Source organism: Monodon monoceros, unplaced genomic scaffold (assembly GCF_005190385.1).
Source record: "Monodon monoceros isolate NGI ecotype Baffin Bay Population unplaced genomic scaffold, NGI_Narwhal_1 Super_Scaffold_12, whole genome shotgun sequence".
In the NCBI taxonomy this organism is placed as follows: domain Eukaryota; kingdom Metazoa; phylum Chordata; class Mammalia; order Artiodactyla; family Monodontidae; genus Monodon; species Monodon monoceros.
Genome location: NW_021703768.1, coordinates 107,773,945 through 107,795,506, shown reverse-complemented (window position 1 = coordinate 107,795,506; position 21,562 = coordinate 107,773,945). Strand labels below are relative to the sequence as shown.

The window sequence follows — 21,562 nt, the reverse complement described above, 5'->3', positions numbered from 1 at the left end:
ATCCCCTCTCCTCACGCACCCCAAAACAATGGTCTCTTGCCTCTTAGGCAGGTCCAGACTTTTTCTCGGACTCCCTCCCAGCTAGCTGTGGCGCACTAGCCCTCTTCAGGCTGTGTTCACGCTGCCAACCCCAGTCCTCTCCCTGGGATCCGACCTCCGAAGCCCAAGCCTCAGCTCCCAGCCCCCGCCCACCCCGGTGGGTGAGCAGACAAGCCTCTCGGGCTGGTGAGTACTGGTCGGCACTGATCCTCTGTGCGGGAATCTCTCCATTTTGCCCTCTGCACCCCTGTTGCTGTGCTGTCCTCTGTGGCTCTGAAGCTTACCCTCTGCCTACTCTACCCCGTCTCTGCCAGTGAAGGGGCTTCCTAGTGTGTGGAAACCTTTCCTCCTTCACAGCTCCCGCCCACTGGTGCAGGTCCCGTCCCTATCCTTTTGTCTGTTTATTCTTTTTTCTTTTGCCCTACCCAGGTACATGGGGACTTTCTTGCCTTTTGGGAAGTGTGAGTTCTTCTGCCAGCGTTCAGTAGGTGTTCTGTAGGGGTTGTTCCCCATGTAGATGTATTTCTGATGTATTTGTGGGGAGGAAGGTGATCTCCACATCTTACTTCTCTGCCATCTTGAAGGTCTCCTCCTGGCATTTAAAATAATATAATTTTAGAAAGAAGCTTAGTTAACTGCTATTTCATTTATACTGACTGATAAAGTTTTGAATGTAGCCTAGCCATTGTTTTATTATTCAGGTAATTATCTACACAGTGTTTCACCAACCTTGAAGCTAATTCAAATGTGAGAGATTTTAACACATTTCTTAATTGGGAAAAACTTACAGGCTTAATGGGCATAAGAAGAATTCTTACTTTCTTCTTTTTGTCAGGCACTTGAAAACAGTAGTACAGAATAAGTAAAACTGTGAGTCTTGAATCTCATTTCTTCTGGCCAAAGAAACCTAGTCAGGAAACACTTTATACTAAAAAAAATAGTTTCCTTCTTTAAAAGATGATATTTTTAATTTCAAAATCTTTTGAGATACAGTCTTTTGTATTTAGTTTTGATTTACATAGGACACATATAGAATACACACACACAATTCTCTATGTACTCATCTCTATATGCTTTGCATCTTTTCAATAGGTTTAAGGCATTTACAAAATAGAGCACTGTGATATACCATATATTTGAGGCAGTGAGAAAGATGAGGCAACGGATGGACGATGAAATGGAGCCATGAATGAGGACAGGACAGGAAAAACACACGAGGAAGTCCTCATACTTCTTAAGAAGAGAGGGCCCCAATTTGGTCCTGAATTTTTCCAGCAGTCTGCACAGAGTGAAATTTGATCAGGAACATGAGTCACTGGGTCCATAAAATGAGAGCAGAACAACTGCTCTGGCAGAAAGCTGTGTTCAGTCTCTGAAGTTGCTCACTTTGGTTGAATATTCTCATCTCAAGTTGGGCAAGAGCCTGGACTAAGTGATTATTTGGAAGGAACCAAAAAAGTTATCTTTCCTCTAAAAAGCACAGTCCATCAGACTCTGTGACTGTGTAAGTAGAAATCCAGAGGGGTTGAGATTTAACAGCCCTATCTAATTACAGTTTTAAAAATTATTTCTCATAGATGATAAAATTACCTTTTCAATTATATGAGAGGAGAATTTAAAAACTGGTAATAAACAATAGGTATAGGAAAAAGAGGAATTAAAAAATAAAGACACTCTCAATACGGAAAGCTAAAAATTCAGAAATTCAGGCCATACTATATCTGAAATAAGCCATAAATTATTTAATATTCCTAACATCTTAAGCAATTTGAGAAGGTTGGGAATGGGGTGATCTCTGAGATCACCCTTCTGCCTTCAAATGTCAGGATGACTCCAGGTCAGTCATATCTCTTTTCTTGCAAGATGAGATGGTATCAAAATTGGTGGTTGCAAGAGGGAAGACAGGAGCTTTTGGCCATCTGATCACACTGATTCTAACCACAGAGGCAGAATTAGGCCTCCACCTGTAAAGTGTCCCTTTGGTAAAAGGCTTTTTCATGGGTTAAGGGCTGGCACAGTAAACAAAACCACCAGATGGCAGGAGTGCTCTCCGGATAAATAGAGCAGCCACACACCCTTCGGTCTTCCAACCACAAACTCTCCACTAGGTGACAGCAACATGAATATAATTGGAATAGCCATTAATGGGTTATATATATTTTTTAAAAAATTAATTCTTTTAAATCTGAGAGCAGCACTTTAAAAAGTATCCACAGCTGGAATTTTTTTTTTCTCTAGAAAATTACAATTCTAGTTGCTTTTAGACCTCCCACACACTAACCTAATACACAAAAGCAAAACAAAACAAAAAGCCCCTCAGATTTTTTGGGGGTGCAGTGCACTTTCTAAAGAACCTGGGAAAGATTACAATTTGAAACCATTATTATTTAAGAATTTATAGCTCCCAGTCTTAATTTTAAAAAATTTAAAAGAAGTGATTAAAATGGTCACTTCTTTGAAGATAATTATAGTTATTATTTAATGACCACCTACTATGTGCCAGGGGTTGTATTTAAATGCTTTTGAAGCATTAGTTCATTGAATTTGAATTGGAGCTTTTTCAGAAAGCCCGTATTTGAACTTAAGCCTATTTAGGGCCATCATCTCTGTATTTTCCATGATCTTATTATGCCTTTTCTGCTTGAGCCATTTTCAAAACCCATACTGAAGGAGAAATTGGAACTGCCCTCATGTTATGATTTTTAGTGCACACATGGATGTACTCTCTCTACTTATGACTTCCCCTCTCATGTAGATGCACAACATTTACCTGATGAGTGACAATAACATATTTTGATTCTTCAGTTATACTGAAGGCTGAAAATGAAGACTGGTTTGGGAGCAGTAGCAAAGTAGTAAACTCATCCAAGCTGAAAGACAAATGACTGGATAGTATGGTAGATGAGAGTACAGGAGGGCCAGAGGGAGCAGAGAAACGCTTGACTGGGCAGAAAAAAAGGGTAATGAGATGAAGTGGGCAGCTGCATACTTCTATGCTTACCTCTGCTTCGTGCTTTTAGAGAGCCTTACCTGTACGTGGCCTTGGACAGCCCGATGTAACCTGGTGTAGCACAAATGATTTCCATGTGGAGCAGAGATCTGAACACGTTTGAATCCCTTAGAGGCAAACACTGGACACTCAAGCTTTGAAAACAGAGTAATAGCAAGTTGTTGTCTACGAGGCATATGCAGTGAGGGGGTGCCTGCCCTCAGGAAGCCCCCAGGACCTTCACTGCTTCTTAACTCAGTTCTACTGGCATATGCAGTGAGGGGGTGCCTGCCCTCAGCAAGCCCCTAGGACCTTCACTGCTTCTTAATTCAGTTCTATCATAAAGAAGAGGAGGAATAAGAAATATGCTTAAGAGAATTTTTGTGCACAACGATTTTACTGTACAGTCACGCTGTATTTTAGTGCACTTTATTTCAAGTATTTTTAAGAGAAATAACAACAAAATGATATGGCAACCCCAAAAGGGCAAAACCTGACTAATGGGAAGAGGAGAATGTCCCTTTTTTTTTCTGCCTGAGATAGTCTGGGGGCAGCAAGGAGTCTTGAATGAGGAGAAAGGAGTGGGGACGAGGGACTTAGGGAAGGGTGTCCAAGGAGAAAGGGAAGGGTGGTGACTTACTTCTCCTTCTGTGCCCAGAACCACGTTCCCAGGTATCTGCGTGCAAAGTAAGGTGACTTCAGGTGCTGATAAACCATGTTAGTGGTAAAGACTGCAGTTAACTAGGCAACTACTTACTAGGAGCCAGGCATTATTCTTATCTATGCCTCTTATTTAGTCCTTAGGCAAGCCCTACTGGGGAGGTGATATTATCCTTTTTCAGAGAGAATGACTTGCTCAGGGTCCAAGAGTTCTAGCAAAAGGCACAGTTAGTATTCAAGTTCTGTTCTCTTAGCATTCCCTCTGATTTTTTAGGGCCAGGGCTGTTGATATACCCTGACCGCCACCAGGGGTCACACTAGCCAATTTGGATCAAACAGTAAGCACAACTGGATCTAAATGTGATTAATTATATAACTATGGCCTGTCCAAGTTTAGGTCTATGAAAATTGCAACATGAAACTGAGGCATAAAGGATTACTGGGAAAATAAAAATGTTTGAATATCCCTACCCCTTTTTTTTCTGGCTTAAACAGGAATAAAGGAAGATAAAACAGCATGAATCCAACCCAACAGGCAGCATGACTAGAAGCTTGTATCCTGGATACCTGGCAGTTGGCCAAAAAATGATCTGCTCAACTTTCCTAGTGATGACAGGAGGGTGATAACAGTGTTTAAAAACCTGCTGTATAGCACAGGGAGCTCAGCTCGGTGCTCTGTGATGACCTAGATGGGTGGGATTGGGGTGGGGAGGGAGGTCTAAGAGGGAGGGGACATAGGTATCCATATAGCTGATTCGCTTCATTGTACAGCAGAAACTAACACAACATTGTAAAGCAATTATACTCCAATAAAAATGATAATCAAAAAAGAAATAAAAATATAAATAAAAACAAGGTGAATATAGTGTAGGAATTAGGACAAAGCTGCTGACAATTGTCGGTGCTGTTTTGTTCGCTATCAAAGTGTTTTAAGTTTGGTTGTCTGTGTTAACTTTTTATTGGTTACGATCCCCAGAATTCTTGCTTCTCAAAGGACAAAGCTCAGGCTGGGATTCTTACAAAGGTTTCATAGGACAAAGTAGAGAAAGTTAGCATATCTCAAACAACGTTTGCATTCTCCGAGACAATTACATTTGACTGAACCATCGACAATACATTCACACTCCGTAAACAAGTTTTTCTGCAAATGTTTATTTAGAAAGATTTTAAAGAAATGTCACTGTGTCTGTGGCAGTTTCTTTAGGTGAAAAAAGTGCTAACAGTTACTATGGAAACCAAGACGCAGGCAACGAGGAGCAAAATCAGACCTATACGACAATATTTTGAATGCTTCTCTTGTTCTTCTTCCTTTTTCAGTAAGGTATCAAAACCGGGTGTGTACATGTCTCCCAACCAAAACCGTAGGTCATTAGGATTTTCCTAAAAGAAAATTACACGAAGAATAGGATCAGTCAGTGTTACAGACTCAATGAGATTGCAGAACAAGACCGTATAGGTACTTTACGTCCATATTCACACTGTCCTAAGTGTCACTGCTCAAATAAGAGAGGCTAGGCTTCCTTGAATAGTAGGAACATGTAGCTACAGCCCCTGGCTGACCAGGAATCCTCAGCTTCCACCTGTAGGTCTGCATGAGAATTCATTAGGAAGTCTGCACGGCTTACTGAATAAATTGCTCACATTGCAGGGTCAGAAACACAAGAGCGTTTCTGTCATCCTTTCGCTAATTTCGTGTCTCTTACAACTCATAAATACTGTGTGTCAATCAGGTTAGTGAGTTGAAATAAAATGAAAATTCCTTGCCTTAGCGGAGCCTTGGGGGTTTGATTTTGTTGGCATAATAGGGATAAAGATGTTTGCTGAGTTTTTCAGTAAATCCAGAAGCTGACTTCCATGGAAGGAGGAGTAAGACCAAGAGTAAAGAGTCTTTTCCATGCTTCTCAATCTTCTGGTCTTCCTTGTAGCGGAATACAGCATGTTGGCATGCAGAAACTCTGGCACTGTTTGACCTTCTGGAGAAAGGACCCAGTATATCCTTTCCCACATCACCTCCTAGGCCCCATGTCTCTGATTCTTTCACTGGCCTTGTCTCCCATTCAACCCTGAGAAATTGTCTTCTACTCAATTTCATCTCCTACGTCCAATGAATCATGTGCAAACTCTACTGTCTATACATGTAAAACATATATATACACACACACATATCTATTTTTTCCCTCCTATTTTCTCCTGCTGTTTTTCAGTGCTAATGATTCAGTGTCTATAACTGGCATCTGGTAGACATACAACAAATTTATGGTGAATTCTAAATCTCTATTTTCATAAACCCACTTCAGGCCTTATTATTTCTCATTTGGAGTATTGCAGTGGCTTGTAGCTGGGCTGCCCATCCTCTCTCTGCCTCTCTAGGCTCAGTGGACTTAAAGTCAGCCAGTTTCCATGGCTGGACACAAGGGTAATGAACTAGCTTCAGACTGCTAAAAGAGGAAGGGGAGCTGGGTGGATTCTGGTGATGGCAATATAACTCTTCCATCACATTGCTACTAGGTTCAACTTCCCAGTCTTAGAAAAGCGAAAACATTAAAATAAAATTTGGATGACCTGTGCAAAAGGATAGCTGATTTAAAAATCCTTGCCTACTTCACTCTTATCCTTCACTTGTGTCTGTGTCCTAATCAGAGGCCTGCACTTTCCCTGCAAGTTTAATGCCTCATTCTTCAGTAAGAACTTCCATAATGGAGACTATCCTTTCTTACATTCTGCCTATAGCTTGCCTTTGTAACTAAATATGGGCTTCTTTTCTCCTTTCTTAAAGTTAGTAATTTAGAAAAATGGGAGTGGCCAAAAGCACATGGAACTTTCATGGCCTGTAAAGTAGTTGAAAAGGTTTCAGAAATTAGGTTGGGGGCTCTGTCTGCTAATTAGGAGATATGGGTAGGGATGGTGATGAAAGAAGTTGAAATGATGAGGTCAAGAAGAGAACCTAATAAAAACAAAAGCCATGACTTCCAGAAGCATCTCTCAAAATAGCATCATGAGGTCTGCATACAAGCCTCTGACCTGACGGGCCTCTGCTCTGAGGTGAGTGTACAGGTAGAGGATGGGTGGGGAGGGGGCCGGCCCTGGCTTTCGTAAAGCAATGCATCCAGCTATTCACGTTCAGTCTTCCTAAGCATGTCATGGTATTGTCCAACAAAATATTACCCCTCAGTGCCGATAATGTTCAGTTTCTTTAGCCTTACATTTGAACTTTCGTTTTTTTTTTGAGTCTGTTTGTTAGCCTTTCCCCCCCCCCACTTTATTCTATTACTTAAACTGTAGCTCCAGCAAAACTGGACTACCTATTGTTCTGACAAACTCTCTCACACTCTTGTATATGTGCCTTCTTTCTTGCCACTTCTGACAGAAGAGGGCCTCTCCACTCATACAAACAACCTATGTCTTCTGGAATTGTACACACTCTTCAAGTCCAGCATAAATTAACTTTTTCATAAAGGCTTCTTTTAATCCAGTGGGACTTTGTCCTCTTCTGAATCTGCACAGCACTTTCCACTGTTCTTCCTATCCTCTATCCACTATCCTCTTCCTCCTCTGTCCTGTCTAGAGTTATTGTTACTTTGCTCAGTTAGATAAAATTTTGAGGGCAAGGAGAGTCATATTCATCTTCATAGTCCCTTTGTCATTCACGTAAACAACAAAGAAAAGAATAGAGGCTCTAGCATACAGTCAAGAAATGTTTGTGAAATAAATCAATACACTTTTTCCTAGTTGTAGAAGGTTGTTTCCTAGAGGTATTGATATTTAGATTCCTGATAAAAAAACACAAGATTATTGTTGCTAGGGGGGAGCATCTGTTATGGAAACGTCTCTGGAAAAGAGGCTACATTAAGGAGGAGATACACTAAATCCACTAGGAGACTAAGAAACTCCAAAGACTTTGGACACTATTTCAAGGAGTGCACACTTGAGATTTTAAAAAGTGTAGGACTTTAGAGGGACATAATGCTGTCCCCTTCAGCAGGAAAAATCTGTAGGTGATTAAAGTATGGGGTTTAGAACAGACATACATTGTTAAAGGAAGTACTTGGAAAATGTCAGACCTTTCTGGCCCTAGGGTGGGCAGAGGTAAGCCAAGGCTGGGTAGGAATCCAGTCCACTCAGAAAACAGAGGGCCTCTCTCCCTGCTTTTCAGGTATTCCTAGACCCTCTATTTGATGGGTGACACCAGGGGGAAAAAAAAGAAAAACCTGAATTGGGTTTAAGCTGGGTGAATGAGTTCATTGCATACTTTTCCTGTGTTGAAATGTTTTTGTTTTGTTTTGTTACTGAGACACAGGAAAATGTCCAAAATGTAAATGTGCAATCTTAAATCACTGAGTAGGCTTGAAATAAAATGATCTTTGATGAGAACTGCCTTGCACAGTGCCTAAGACAGAGTATTTAGTCAATATTTTTGAATAAATGTAGAATAAGGAACTCTTAAGTATTCATGAACATAGATGATCACAAAACTAGAGGAAAACATACTTAATCTGGCAAATTAACTTTCAAATCCTGATACCTTCCAGGTAAACCCTTCTTCTGTGTCACACCATTTCTTTCTCTCTACACCGTAGAGATGCTGGTAATTGCTGAAATTGTAAAACACAAAACACATAAATAAACATAACTACTGACTAGGAGAGAGAAAGTGAAGCCAGAGGCCAAAATGACCTGAAATCTGGAAATTTTGTGCCTAGTGAAGAGTGCCTTTCACCTCAGTACCCATTTCTTTTAGATTATTTAACTGATCTCCCTCATCAATTAAAGGAGTTGATTCTTTGCCTTGAGTACCTTCAGATGCCCAGAGAGGTTTGTGTGCAGGGAATGCTTGTCATATTCCTCAACAGTCCATGAAGGTTTCTTTTTTCTTTCTTCCATAGCATCCTCCAAACTCACATCACCGTATAGTGGGTTATTCTTCAGAACTGATGACAGGGATGGTGGGGGGCTCTCTGTGCTCACAGCACTCTCCACACTGGATCTCCTCATTCGTTGAGCAGTAATATTCTTCTTCTCTCTCTGTCAGGAGGCACAGTGACAAAGTTTGTCTTACCAATAGGTCACTGATGACAAGGAAGGCAACGTGAAATAATTGTACCTGAAAGCTTGCTGATTCTGCCTGGAAGCCCAACAGATTAGGACAATGAATGAAGGAAGAATTCTAGGATCCAGTTTGACCTAGGATCCTACCATTAATTGAGTTATTTCTTTGCATGTGATCTTGTTGAGCTTCAGTAATCATTCATTAAAATGCTATTTTATAACAACAGAAAAAGGACAATGTTCTTTAATTCAAATAGTAGAATTCTAAACAAAGCCATTTCCCCCCAGCTTATTTGCACTGAGATTTGACACTTTATTTCTTTCTACTTGTGCATTCCATGACTGATTAAAAGAATTTAGCATTGTTGTATTAATCCAGAAAAATCAAGATTAAAAGGCATTTTATAGATATGCCTTGGCTTTCATGGGAACTCCCTTAGGACTCTCATTTCAGGCAGCTTGGAGAACTGGACTAACTTAGCATTGCACTCCTATATGTAGCTACAGACCAGCTGGCTATTGGAAGGCTCTAATTCTGACTTCTAGATGTTTAAAAACTTTTTTTTATTAAAGCATGATATATATGTAGAAAAGTGAATATATTATAAAAGTGCATATATTATAAATTTTCACATACCAAATAAACCCAAGATACTACCAAGAAACAAACCATTACCAGCACACCTCATGCTGCCTTCCAGTTACTATCCCTCTCCCTCCCTAAGGATAACCAGTAGGATAACAGCATAGGTCAGTTTGTATTCAATTATGTAAATGGAATCATACAAAGTGGTTTTTCTGTGTCTGGTATGACCTTCATATTTTTACTCTGCTTTTTTTTCTTATGACTACAAAACTATCACAAAGGTAGAAAAATTTTAGATTAAAATTTGTTCATTGGCCAAATAAAATTGAGAAGAAAAAAAAGTTTATAGTAACGTCTCATTTATGATGGGGCATCATGGGAGAGGAACTCCACATAAGTTAATTTTTGGAACACTTCGGTTTAACCCTTACAAACTGGTGACACATTTCATTAATTTACAGGAAATTTTTCAATAAATGTGTTTCACATATTTCAGTCTTCTTAAACAGAGAAGTTTCAATAGCAAATAATATTTTTCTGAGTTACATTTTTAATCATTAATACACTGATTCCCTCAGTATCTATTGGGGTATATAGGTCACATTAAATATGTGTTTATATAAGCTAAGTTGTGAACTAATATTATATGTAGTTTCCTTCTGAAATGGCTGGCAAAAAATCATCTAGATAAAACCATTCACATTCTCTTGGGCCTTAGGTTTATCTAATTTTCTTAGTCCAGACAGTTTTTACATACTTAGTGATCAACTTGGAGATCATCTCTGACTTTCAACTTGGAGATCATCTCTGACTTTATTAGGTCGTTGGTCTGCTCAAAATCAATTTATATTCCATAATATTGAAGTTTGTAATGAAATAATAAATCATCTTGACTTAGTGTTTATCTTTAAGATAGATGACCTCATGAAAAATGTTTCTGAATTGAGAAAAAACAACTTGATACAAAATTTAGATAGTTTCAGTTTAGCATAATTCTGACTCAAGTTTTTTTCTTCAAGGCTAGATATCTTTGATTATCTTTGAAGAGAAATAATTCTTCTGACATTGAAAAATTGACTTTGTCAGTTTTCTTGCCTGCTGGACTATTCCTTGAGCTTCTTAAATAAGAAAGCTCTATAAATCAGAAAAATACAGTTTCGGGGGTTAAGAAAAAATAATACTTTCTATTACAATGTATAAAGGTCTTGAAAAACTAATATACAAAAGACAGAAAAATAATCAGGGCTATTTTTAAAAGAACATTCAAGCCATTAATTCTAAACTATATTCCTGAATGTTTGATGCTCATCCTAGAACTTGGTGCCATTTATTTTTGCATTGCATGACAATTTCATGTCTGAAGGACATGTGAAGGGAAAATTAATAGAATAACTTTATTAAGCATTTTATGGAAGAAATAGAAAATACTAATCATGGTTGAGGTTCTTTTGTATTTTGATATATTTTTTCAAAATCTCTTAAGAAAGGAAACAAAGCATGTATTTGAGTTTAACTTTTCACTCCACATTCTAGATGGACTACACTTAACAAAAGGAAACTCAACAGTAATTCCATTATTTTACTCATATAAGCTCTAAAATAACTTCTTTTTAAAAATACTTAAAGTAACACTTCAAAGTTTACCTAGGCTCTTCTGTATTAACCATTACTTTGTCCATTTACCCTTTATATACTTTAATCATTATTTATGTCATTTATGTATAAGTAAGCTATCATTTAATGGAAAGAGTGATATAGAAGACTTTCAGATAAACACTGAGAATATACAATTAATAGGCCAAAACAGAAGGAATCTCTAAAAAATGTACTTCAGTAGGAAGAAACCTGATAATAAAATGAAAGATTAAGAGGCAGGAAGGAATGCTAGGCAAAACAAAGAAAAAAAAGAAAAGAAAAGAAAAGAAAAAACTGACAAATATATACAGAAATCTAAGGAAGCACTGATTTTATGGTAAAATAGAAATAAGAATAACCACTAATTGGTGAGTTTTAAGATAAAAGAAAACTGAAACTGTACAGTTAAAAGTTTAACAGATATATTTAATTAGGAAATTTTAAGAAATCATTTCAGTGAGAGTATTGAGATATTACTAAAAAATAGAGAAAGAATGTATAGCTTCTAAATTGGTAGATCAGAAGAAAAAGGATAGAGGAAAATTAATCTAAAAGGTAAGAAACCTGAAACAAAGAATATAGAGGAGAAAGTCTTAGGAAAATAGAAAAAATTTTGAAATAATCATGTTAAATGTAAATAGACTAAACCCTCTATTTAAATGACAGACTGTCATATCAGATTTTTAAAATCAAATTTAATTATATAATATTTACAAGAGAAATACCCAAAATATAAGGACTCAGAAAAAATGAGAGTGAAAGTATAAAAAAAGATATAGCAGGCAAATATAAAGAAACAAGAGCTGGTATCTGACTGGTTAGACACTCAGCAATTTTGTTTTCCCTTCCTGAGTACAAGGGATGACTGCCTTTATTAGGCTGTTTGAAGTTAAACTGGGGCCAGCTCTTCTGATGATGTGTGGACAAAAGTAACAGAGACCACTTCCAAGCTGAGCCCCTGAATTCTCCAAGATTTTTGGCTCACTCTTCCTCACTTTCCATTTTTGTGTCACTGTAAGCAAGGATTCTGAGATGGCAGGGTTTTAAGATGAAAGAACTTCAAGCCCTAGGATACTGCTTGGAAAAGAGTTGCCCCCCAAACCCATCTACCCTTCCTCAGACACGCACAAGAATGCTTTTCTTCTTTTTAGTTAGAGATATTTTGTCATTACAGTGTAGCCTAGCCTACGTTCCTTAATACAGAAAGTGATATCTTGAATTTCTACAAATGTGGGCATTGGCTTAGCAGTCAAGAAGTGGAAAGGGATGAAAGGGATATTGGAAGCCGGATTGATGGTTATTCACATAATACAGTGAAAAATGTTTGGTATAAGTGTCATCTGTGGTCATTTGGAATCTAATCCCCTGTATCTGTATGAGAGGTATTATAAATAATCAGAGCATTTATGTACAAGGAACACAGTGCTGGTGTAATACAAGAAAAAGATGACATTAGAGAAAGAACTGAATATTTTCCAAGAAGAAAGAGTAGAGAAACTCTGGAAATTTGATGCCTTCTATTGTTAAAAATCTGACTGTTTATAGACCTCAAACACTAAGATATAGAATCATTTAAAAAAATGGATTGAGGAAAAAAAAAAAAAAGCGGATTAAAACTTCTTAGCTGGGACTTCCCTGGTGGCGCAGTGGTTAAGAGTCCGCCCACCAATGCAGGGGACAGGGGTTCGATCCCTGGTACAGGAAGATCCCACATGTCGTGGAGCAGCTAGGCCTGTGTACCACAACTACTGAGTCTGCGCTCTAGAGCCTGTGAGCCACAACTACTGAAGCCTGCACTCCCTAGAGCCTGTGCTCCACAACAAGAGAAGCCACCGCAATGAGAAGCCCGTGCACCGCAACAAAGAGTAGCCCCCGCTCACAGCAACAGAGACCCAATGCAGGCATAAATAAATAAATAAATAAATAGAAAAATCAAATGAAACATTAAAAAATAAAAACAAAGTTCTTCGCTGAACGAAGTGACTCAGGGTAAAGGTCCTGTTAGGGTGTGGTTTCAAAACTATTATTCCTGACTGCCTCCAGGTGTTTGTCATTGAGTTAAAGGATGGAGAAATGGAGGTAGAAAAGCAAACCATTAAAGCTTACTTGAGGGAATCCCCTGGTGGTCCAGTGGTAAAGAACCCGCCTTCCAATGCAGGTGACGCAGGTTCGATCCCTGGTCTGGGAACTAAGATCCCACATTCTGCAAGGCAACTAAGCCCATGCGCCACAACTACTGAGTTTGCGCATCTCAACTAGAGAGCCTATGTGCCGCAAACTACATACCCCACGTGCCCTGGAGCCCACACCCCACAAGTAGAGAGAAGCCTGTGACGGGAGAGAGGCCCGAGAGCTGCAACGAAGACCCGACACAGCAGAGGGAAGCCCTCGCGACGCAGCCAAATAAAAGAAAAAAAGCCTATTTGAGAGCTATGCCTTAAGAGAACTTTATGTGTGTTTATTGACCTATAGGCCTGACCGCAACAAAATAGATATGATTACATTAATAAATAGCTCACACTAAGTTTTATAAGATATGTATCACTAAAGAAACCACAAGCCTAGAACTAAAAGCTTTTGATTGTTCAAAATTATAAAACAAAACAATAACCCTATGCCTCCAAATATCCATAAGTAGGAGTAAATTTTGAAGTTTCTACAGCCTCAAGGGAGGGCCCACTCTGATATAGCAAAAGAGAATGATGAACAAGGGGCAGCTTCCTAGCAGGTAGGACTGGGGACCCTAGAGAACAATGCAGCAGGAAGTCTTCTAAAAAGCAGAATCATGGCCTAATCCACCTTCCCTACCTTCAAGGAAGGACACCCACACACATTATTTTCAGTGGAATCTCAGAATTACTTTGGGTAGTGTCTGTCGTCTTTCATTTTTCCCATTCAGAAAGGAAGAATTACTGTAGCGATCCCGTTCCTATTCCAACAAAGATTATAGGATGATATGGTTGGGACATCTGCTAAATGTAGTGACTGGCTCACTTTGGTGTTAGTACCTCTGGGGAAGGATGAATGCTGTGTGTAGGAAGATGAAATATATAAGTATATATATGTTTAACAAAATGATAGACTGTGGCAGAGTCTGGCTAGGTGCTCAGCAAACCCATTTCTTCTTCATGGGCATACAACAGCTAGTTTGGGACACAGGCTTGACCCCTAAAATCCCTGATCCTTGGCTTAGTCTCTCTCTCTCTTTTCTAGCTACAAGCATCATAAAAATTCTGATATAAAAGAGCCTCAAAAAGGAACAGTCTGGGTTCCACTTGGAAGCAAGCCACTAGGATAATTTTCCCACCCACAACAGATCTTGTGTGAATGACAGATACATTTTATTGAGTCAAGTCACCAAGAATTTGGGCATATTTGTTTCCACAACATAATTTAGCCTGACTAACTACTAAGAAAGTATATATATCAGACAAAATAAACTTTCAGGTAAAAGACTTTGTTAGGTGAGGAAAGTGTTGGTGGAAAATGAATAAATGTAGGCATAATCAGTAAAATATAATATTTCTAAACTTGTATGCCTCTAGTAAAATAATCTCAAATATATAAAGCAAAACTTGAGATAACTAGGAGAAATTTATACATATAATTTTTTACCAAGCAGATAAAAAAATTATTAAATATAAAGAGGGTTTGAACAATGAAACCAACACATTTGATCAAAGACATTGATATCATTATTCAACGACTAAAAATACCCATTTTAAAAATACATTGAATATTTACAAAAATTGGTGATGTCCTGGACTCTAAAAGAAATTTCAAACATTCAATATTATATAGATCATGCTCTTTGATCACAACTTATTAGAAATTTAGACATTAATATCAAAAAGATAATGTAAATTACCACATTTTGTAGAAATTAAAACACATTTCAAATAAATGATGGGAATTTAAAAACTTAGGCATAATGAAAATGAAAACTGGAGCTGAAATAGCTTTTGAGGGAGTATTATAAGCATATATGCTCACATTATAAAAGCAGAATGAGAAAATTAATGAAGTAATAAACATCTAATTCAAAGCCTTAAAAGGAAACTGCAGAGTAAATCTAAGAAAATAGTCAACATGAAATAATAAGGACAGAAGGAGAAATCAATAAATATTATGAAGAAAAATAACCCAAATATACAACGGAGAGAATCAACCATATTGAAAGCTATTTCTTTGAAAAGGCTAAACCGATTAAAAATATCTCTGGTAATACTTCTCCGGAAAAAAAAAAAAAAGATACAAACTCACAATGTTAGATATGTAAAAGGAACGTGAGAAGTTACATAGCACAGATTAAGAACTGTAATAGGAGTATAATCTGAGTAACTTTAAGAATTTACATGCAATTGGGCAATTTCCCACATAATATAACTTATAAAATTTAATTAAGGAAAAAATAGGAAATGTTAATAAACCAGTGATCATTTGACTAACTGAATCAATAGTTTAAAATCGACCCCAAGCATACACAGGTTTAGGAACACCAGGCTGAATGAGCGTTGTAATCAGCGCTCAGACATTCTTGAAACAGATCATTTCTATCTTATTTCTATCTCATTTCTATCTTGTTGAACTCTTCCAGAATACAGAAAAATAAGGAATACTCCCCAACTCATGTTATGAAGTTGGTATAAACTCCAGACAAGGAAAGTAGGTAAAAGAAAAGGTAATTTTTTATAGGCCAATTTCTATTATAAACATAAATGAAAAAATCATTAATAAAATATTGCTAAACAGAATCCTATAATATGTATATTTTATATACTAGGATAGGAAAGATTTATACCAGAAAAAGATGTTTTACCAGGAAGATGGTTTAATATTCGAAGATTAATGTGACTCACCAATTATCAGGAAAGAAACAACACAGAAGGTTGCAGTATATTGTGAAAAATATTTGGAAAATATTTAAACATATTTAGAGCAAATTTCCTAGCAAGATGAAAATAGTAGGGAACTTTCTTAAACTAAGAGAATCTGCCCAAAACTTCCAGGGCACTGTTTACTTAATGGTTCAAATATTAGAAGCATTTATCTTGGTTTCAGAATTAACACAAAGATGCCAGTAATCACAAACATTCATACGTTATTGCGAAGTTCTGAGCAATACACTAAAAATTAAATAAATAAATCAAAGGAATAAGGGTTGTAAATAATGAAACAAAACAGTAGATGACATGATTATCTACAGGGATACTTACCATCAAAGTAAAATAGATGTTAATACAATTTCTGGATTCAAAATCAATATACAATAATCAATAGCATATGTAATACTTTATTATAAAACATGATTTAAAAGGTCCTATTCTTAAGAGCAGTAATTGCTATCAGTATTTAGATATAAACATTACAACTATATGCAAAACTTCTATGTGGAGAATTATAAGACATAATTGAAGGCTATACGAAGAGCATGATAAATGGAAATATATACCATGTTCATGAACTGGGAGAATCAAGATCATAAAGACTTCCATTTCCCCAGTTTGGTCTACACATACAATGTAGTTCCTATCATAATCATAATGCAAACAAGGCATTTTGTTATATTGCACATGTGAGCCCACAGACAACTTTTCTTGGAAAGCAGCTCCCCACTGACCACAATAATTCTATTTTCCAAATTGCTAGAATGGTTACTTTCATGAAACACAAATTTGATCATGTGATCCTCTTGCTTAAAATTTTTCATCAACCCCTCCAAATTTTCAGGATAAAATTTAAAAATCTAGACAACACCCTCTGAAGCCTTCCTGGTCTGATCCAGACCTCTCTTTAACCCCCTCTCCTGCCTTCCTCTCCAAGTAACCAGGGCTCTGGAGTCCCACATGTGCTCCTGTGACACACACAGTGCTTTTAATACAGTTTCAGTGCCAGGGGCGTTTGGGTCTCATCTGGGAGCAGTGTGATGGGACAAAGTGGGTAATGCTTCTGGCAGCATACCATCCAAGGGTGAATTTCTGACCCCAATGGAGATTTTGTGAACTGTGTAAATTTAGCATAACTTGATAAATCATGTCCTGATAATTGCCTGAGCAGCTCAGTGATGCTCCTCAATCTACTTCCTAGACAATAAATTAAGTACCTCAAAAGTCCTATAACATTTGCCCAAATATAAGCTTAAAAACGGGAGCCTATTGCACATAGGTGGCTGTTTTTTTTGAAATAGGAAATGGAGTATTGGGAAAAGAGACAGTCCAGGAGAAGGCATGACACGTGTTCAGAGACAGATTGTGAAATACAGTTATGATATACCAAAAAAAAAAAAAACTGAGATAGAAAGAAGAGACTTTAGAATTTAAGGGGAAAAGAGTTATAAGACTGAAAAAAAAGTGAGGCAAGGTGATTAGGAAATACACCCAGTAAATGACATTGTCTAGAAACCAAGGGAAGAGCAACCTCCTTACCCCTGGTCTTTTGTTTCAGTTCACAGGTTTAGTACAGAAATCCCCTGGGTTCTCAAACAGATGTGATGGAAGCCAGGAAAAGATATAAGAAATAGATTAACCTGAAAAGATTCTGAAGTCTAACTGCTAATCAGAAAAAAAAAAATCCCACCACAATATCTGAAAAAACATGTTTTATCATTTATACCAAAAAAAAGGAATCAGCTTTTTCCTTTTATTACCTCATTTTATAAAGGGATTGGCAGAAAAATTTGGGATACAATTCCAAATGCCTTCATCAGATACATGCCCCAAATTATTTTAACAACCAGAAACATTAGGTTTTGGCAAAAGTTTGTTCATTGCACTGAAAAGAAATTTATTAGGAAGCTTCTTTATTTCTCTAGTTGAAAGAATTTAAGAAGTATAAATCTAGTGGAATCAAGAAATATTTGCTTGTACTCTCTCCCTACAAATACAGGTGACCTGTGTATCCACATAGAGGGAATGAACAGTGTTTGGAGATACTGGCATGCCTGAGGACATCTGTGCTTACTTTTCTATACATACGGTATTGCTTCCGTTAGTGTAAAATGGCTTAGAGAATTGCCTCTGAAGGTGGAATGTGAATTTTAAAAAAGCTTAAAAGATAAATTATGCATATAAATACAGTACTCTGTTTTGTTTTTTGGTTTTTTTGGCCATGCAACACAGCATGCAGGATCTTAGTTCCCTGACCAGGGATCAAACCTGTGGCGCCTGCTGTGAAGTGCGGAGTGTTAACTACAGGACTGCCAGGCAAGTCCCTAGGAGATCTTTGTTTTAACTGTTGAGTTACTACCAACGTTGAAGGCAATGTTTGTAGACTAAGTCCTTTGACATTCCATGAGGTAGTCTGAATTCTAAACACCATGCACATAGAGGGTATGAGACCAAAGGGTAAGCTGACACAAACCTGAAGTTTGTGTGGATTTCTTGGGAGTATAAAATCTAACGGCTTGAGTTAGCCACATAGCTTGACAAATGTATTGACTACATCCTCTAACACCTACACGCACACATACGCCCCTGCATCCACCGTATACATCAATAAATGCAAGTGGTATTATCAGCTATTTTCCAAATTCTAATGACAGGGTAATTCTAACACATTTTGGAATACTGGCAAGTGATGATGATGATGATACACATTTCTTATACTCTTATAAGAAACCCTGTCAATTGTTTTTACCTTGTTTTATTTGCTCTCAGTTTTAAGGAAATATGTAAAATGAGCATTACCCTAATTTTGCAAATGGAAATACTAAGGCATGGACTGAATAAGGGTCATAATTTATGTCTCTCAAATTGGTTTATTGTGGATTTGAGACAAGAAACCAAGTTTCAAATCTCTTTATTCAACGTTCTCCCAATTGGCATAATGTCTCCCTAGCAGAGTGAGACATTAAGCCAACAGAGCAACGGTTTTAAATTAAGAACTATTTAACAGCTGCCTACCACCTTCTGCATCCCTAACACATAAATTCACCTGGTATATTCAGTGCCTTATTCCAGGTATCACCACAGCTACTTAAAATATTTTTTTAAATTAATTAATTAATTAATTTTTATGTTTTTTGGCTGTGTTGGGTCTTCGTTTCTGTGTGAGGGCTTTCTCCAGTTGCGGCGAGCCGGGGCCACTCTTCATCACGGTGCGCAGGCCTCTCACTATCGTGGCCTCTCTTGTCGCAGAGCACAGGCTCCAGAAGCGCAGGCTCAGTAGTTGTGGCTCATGAGCCCAGTTGCTCCGCGGCATGTGGGATATGCCCAGACCAGGGCTCGAACCCGTGTCCCCTGCATTGGCAGGCAGATTCTCAACCACTGCGCCACCAGGGAAGCCCCCTTAAAACTTTTATATGTTCATTTCTTTTAGATTTATTTTTTTGCCAATGAATATATCACTCCTGGATTTTAAGATCCAGCCAAGGAGAGAAGAATTACTTATTGACATATTGCAATCTAATGTAGTGAATATAATTGTTTTTACTCATAATCTGTGCCACACCTACTCAACTAACTAAATTTGTAATTCATTTACTCCTTCTCTCCAAGCATTATTTCAGTAGTATACTGAACTGAAATATTTATTCAGTCATATAACGTTTTATTTTAGGGTAAAAGTATAACTTAATAAAGTTTATCTATAGTTTATAATTACCGATAACATATTCAAAGACATATGAAGCAGACTTTTTTTTACCTTCTTGGTTTGCCCTGAATAACTATATCAACACATCAGGGCCTGTTGAAAGAGATGCCCTTTAAAAATTTGCATTTCATTCAGGTTTAGGAACAACATTCAACAGAGCTTTAAACTGTGAAGTTCCACATGAAGGAAATAGGTCAGCTCCAGTCCTAAACAAAAGATGTTAGATCGATGTGTTCCAACCTCAAAGGAATTTATTGGATATGTTTTCTTAGACTAAACTTCATAGCACAGGAGGGCCAAGGTTCTCTGAATTGAGTTTTGAATCATTTTATTCCATGATATAAACAATAAGACAAAGGAGAAATTTCATCACATTTAACTTCAACAAAACACAAAAAAAGCAACCACCAAAAAGGTGTGTATGGATGGGTTTTGAGGATTACAAAAGGATGTAAAATTTTTGAAAAGTTAGTTTTCATAATAGGCTGCCTTACAATGGAAATAAATTAAAATCCTCATAGATGGAGGAAACACTTACATAATCATCCAAGTGTACTTGATTTTGAATGATCTCATGATAAAGGTCCCGAGGAGCCCACAAACACACCACAAAGGAGTCACTTTACACCAGGACTCATGAGTAGCAACTGTTTCTTAAAAGAAAACAAATTTCTGTTTAGGGAATTTGAGCCACTCCAAAGGACTTAATGATTTGCAGGGGTTTGCAGGTCAGTCACATCTGTTCTGAAATGACATGCTTCTTCCTGTTTCTAAATTGACTAACCCTTAACCCCATTAGCCCTCAAATCTTAAACAAAGATTATTCCTGTTTCATGAGCTGTCAACAGTCAAGTTTATTTATGTTTATTTCAGCACATGGAACTCATCACAGTTTTATTCTTCCCCTTTGGTTAGCAAAAAGAAGGAAGATGCAAAAGAAGAAAGCAAGAAATGAAGTCCGGGTTTGAAGGTTGATTGTTAAGTTTTGCCCACATGGACACCTGTGGAAAAAAAAGAACCTCTAAAATAATAACCAGCACCTTTCCCAGGTGGAGAGTTCTCTCTGTTTTCTTTCTTTCCATCATTAGGTTGCCATTGTTCCACTGTTTGAGTCTCTTTTGCATGAGATAAAAGGGAGTCTGTCTAAATGAGGCAGAAGCAAGATTCAGTTCTCTCAGAGGCCATGCATGAGCCCACACAATGTAAGCTTCTGATGCTTTATGCTTAGACTACCCAAAAGATAGAGGTAGGGTTCCCCCCAGAGCCTTATTTGCAAATGTAGTAAATGATTGAAAAAATTTGAAGGGAAGGTATAAAATGAGGGCTAGGCAAAATCTAAAATGACAGGCTGAGAAGCTAGTGCTTGGAGGAAAACGAATGGTTGGGAAAATTCACAGAATTTATAAAGTGATCAGAGAAAGTCTCCTTATGTTAAGGAAGAGAGAAAGACCTTTTCTATGGCAAGTGTGAGCAGCTACTTTGTACTCTGTTCCCTATAGCTTTCTTTTTGCACAAATGATGAAATGGCCAATAACGAGAAAGAAGCAAGCCCCTGCCCGCGTATTTATGTGCTCCCAGATCTTACCTGTGAGTAGATGAGGTTTTGCCAGTGCTGTGCAGCAGGGTAATTCCCTCCCGGAAACTTCACCAGACTGGCCTGAAGAAGGGCTGAGTTCCTCATTAAAGACCTCACGTCAAGCTGCAGGAATTTGTCAGGATGGTTGTTATTTGGCAAAACAGAGAGATCCATGTCTCCCTTCTTCTACGGTGGAAAACAAAGGCAAGCAAGACTGCCGCTGTCAGAGCTGTCCATTATTGATGAGCCTGAGAATGCCTGACAGGCATCTGAAACCAGGTCTCTGGGCTGTGCTCAGAAACTACTCTCGAAATGACACATCCACACACAGGAACAATGTAGCACGCTGCCTTACCTTTCCCCACACACACACGCACGCACGCGTGCTTCAGTGGAACAGTTGGGCCTACACGCATTAAATTGGATGGGATACCAAAAT

The 21,562-nt window shown here is 37.8% G+C and overlaps 1 protein-coding gene across 1 annotated transcript; it reads right to left on the bottom strand.

Moving 5' to 3' along the window:
* Positions 1–4,888: 4,888 nt before the first annotated feature.
* MINAR2 (membrane integral NOTCH2 associated receptor 2) lies at positions 4,889–21,297 on the bottom strand. The gene is made up of 3 exons (XM_029216074.1): positions 21,133–21,297; positions 8,483–8,710; positions 4,889–5,068 (listed from the first exon to the last, which is right to left on the bottom strand). Exons 1-3 carry the CDS (start codon positions 21,295–21,297, stop codon positions 4,889–4,891), a joined length of 573 nt encoding a protein of 190 aa, XP_029071907.1.
* Positions 21,298–21,562: the final 265 nt, after the last annotated feature.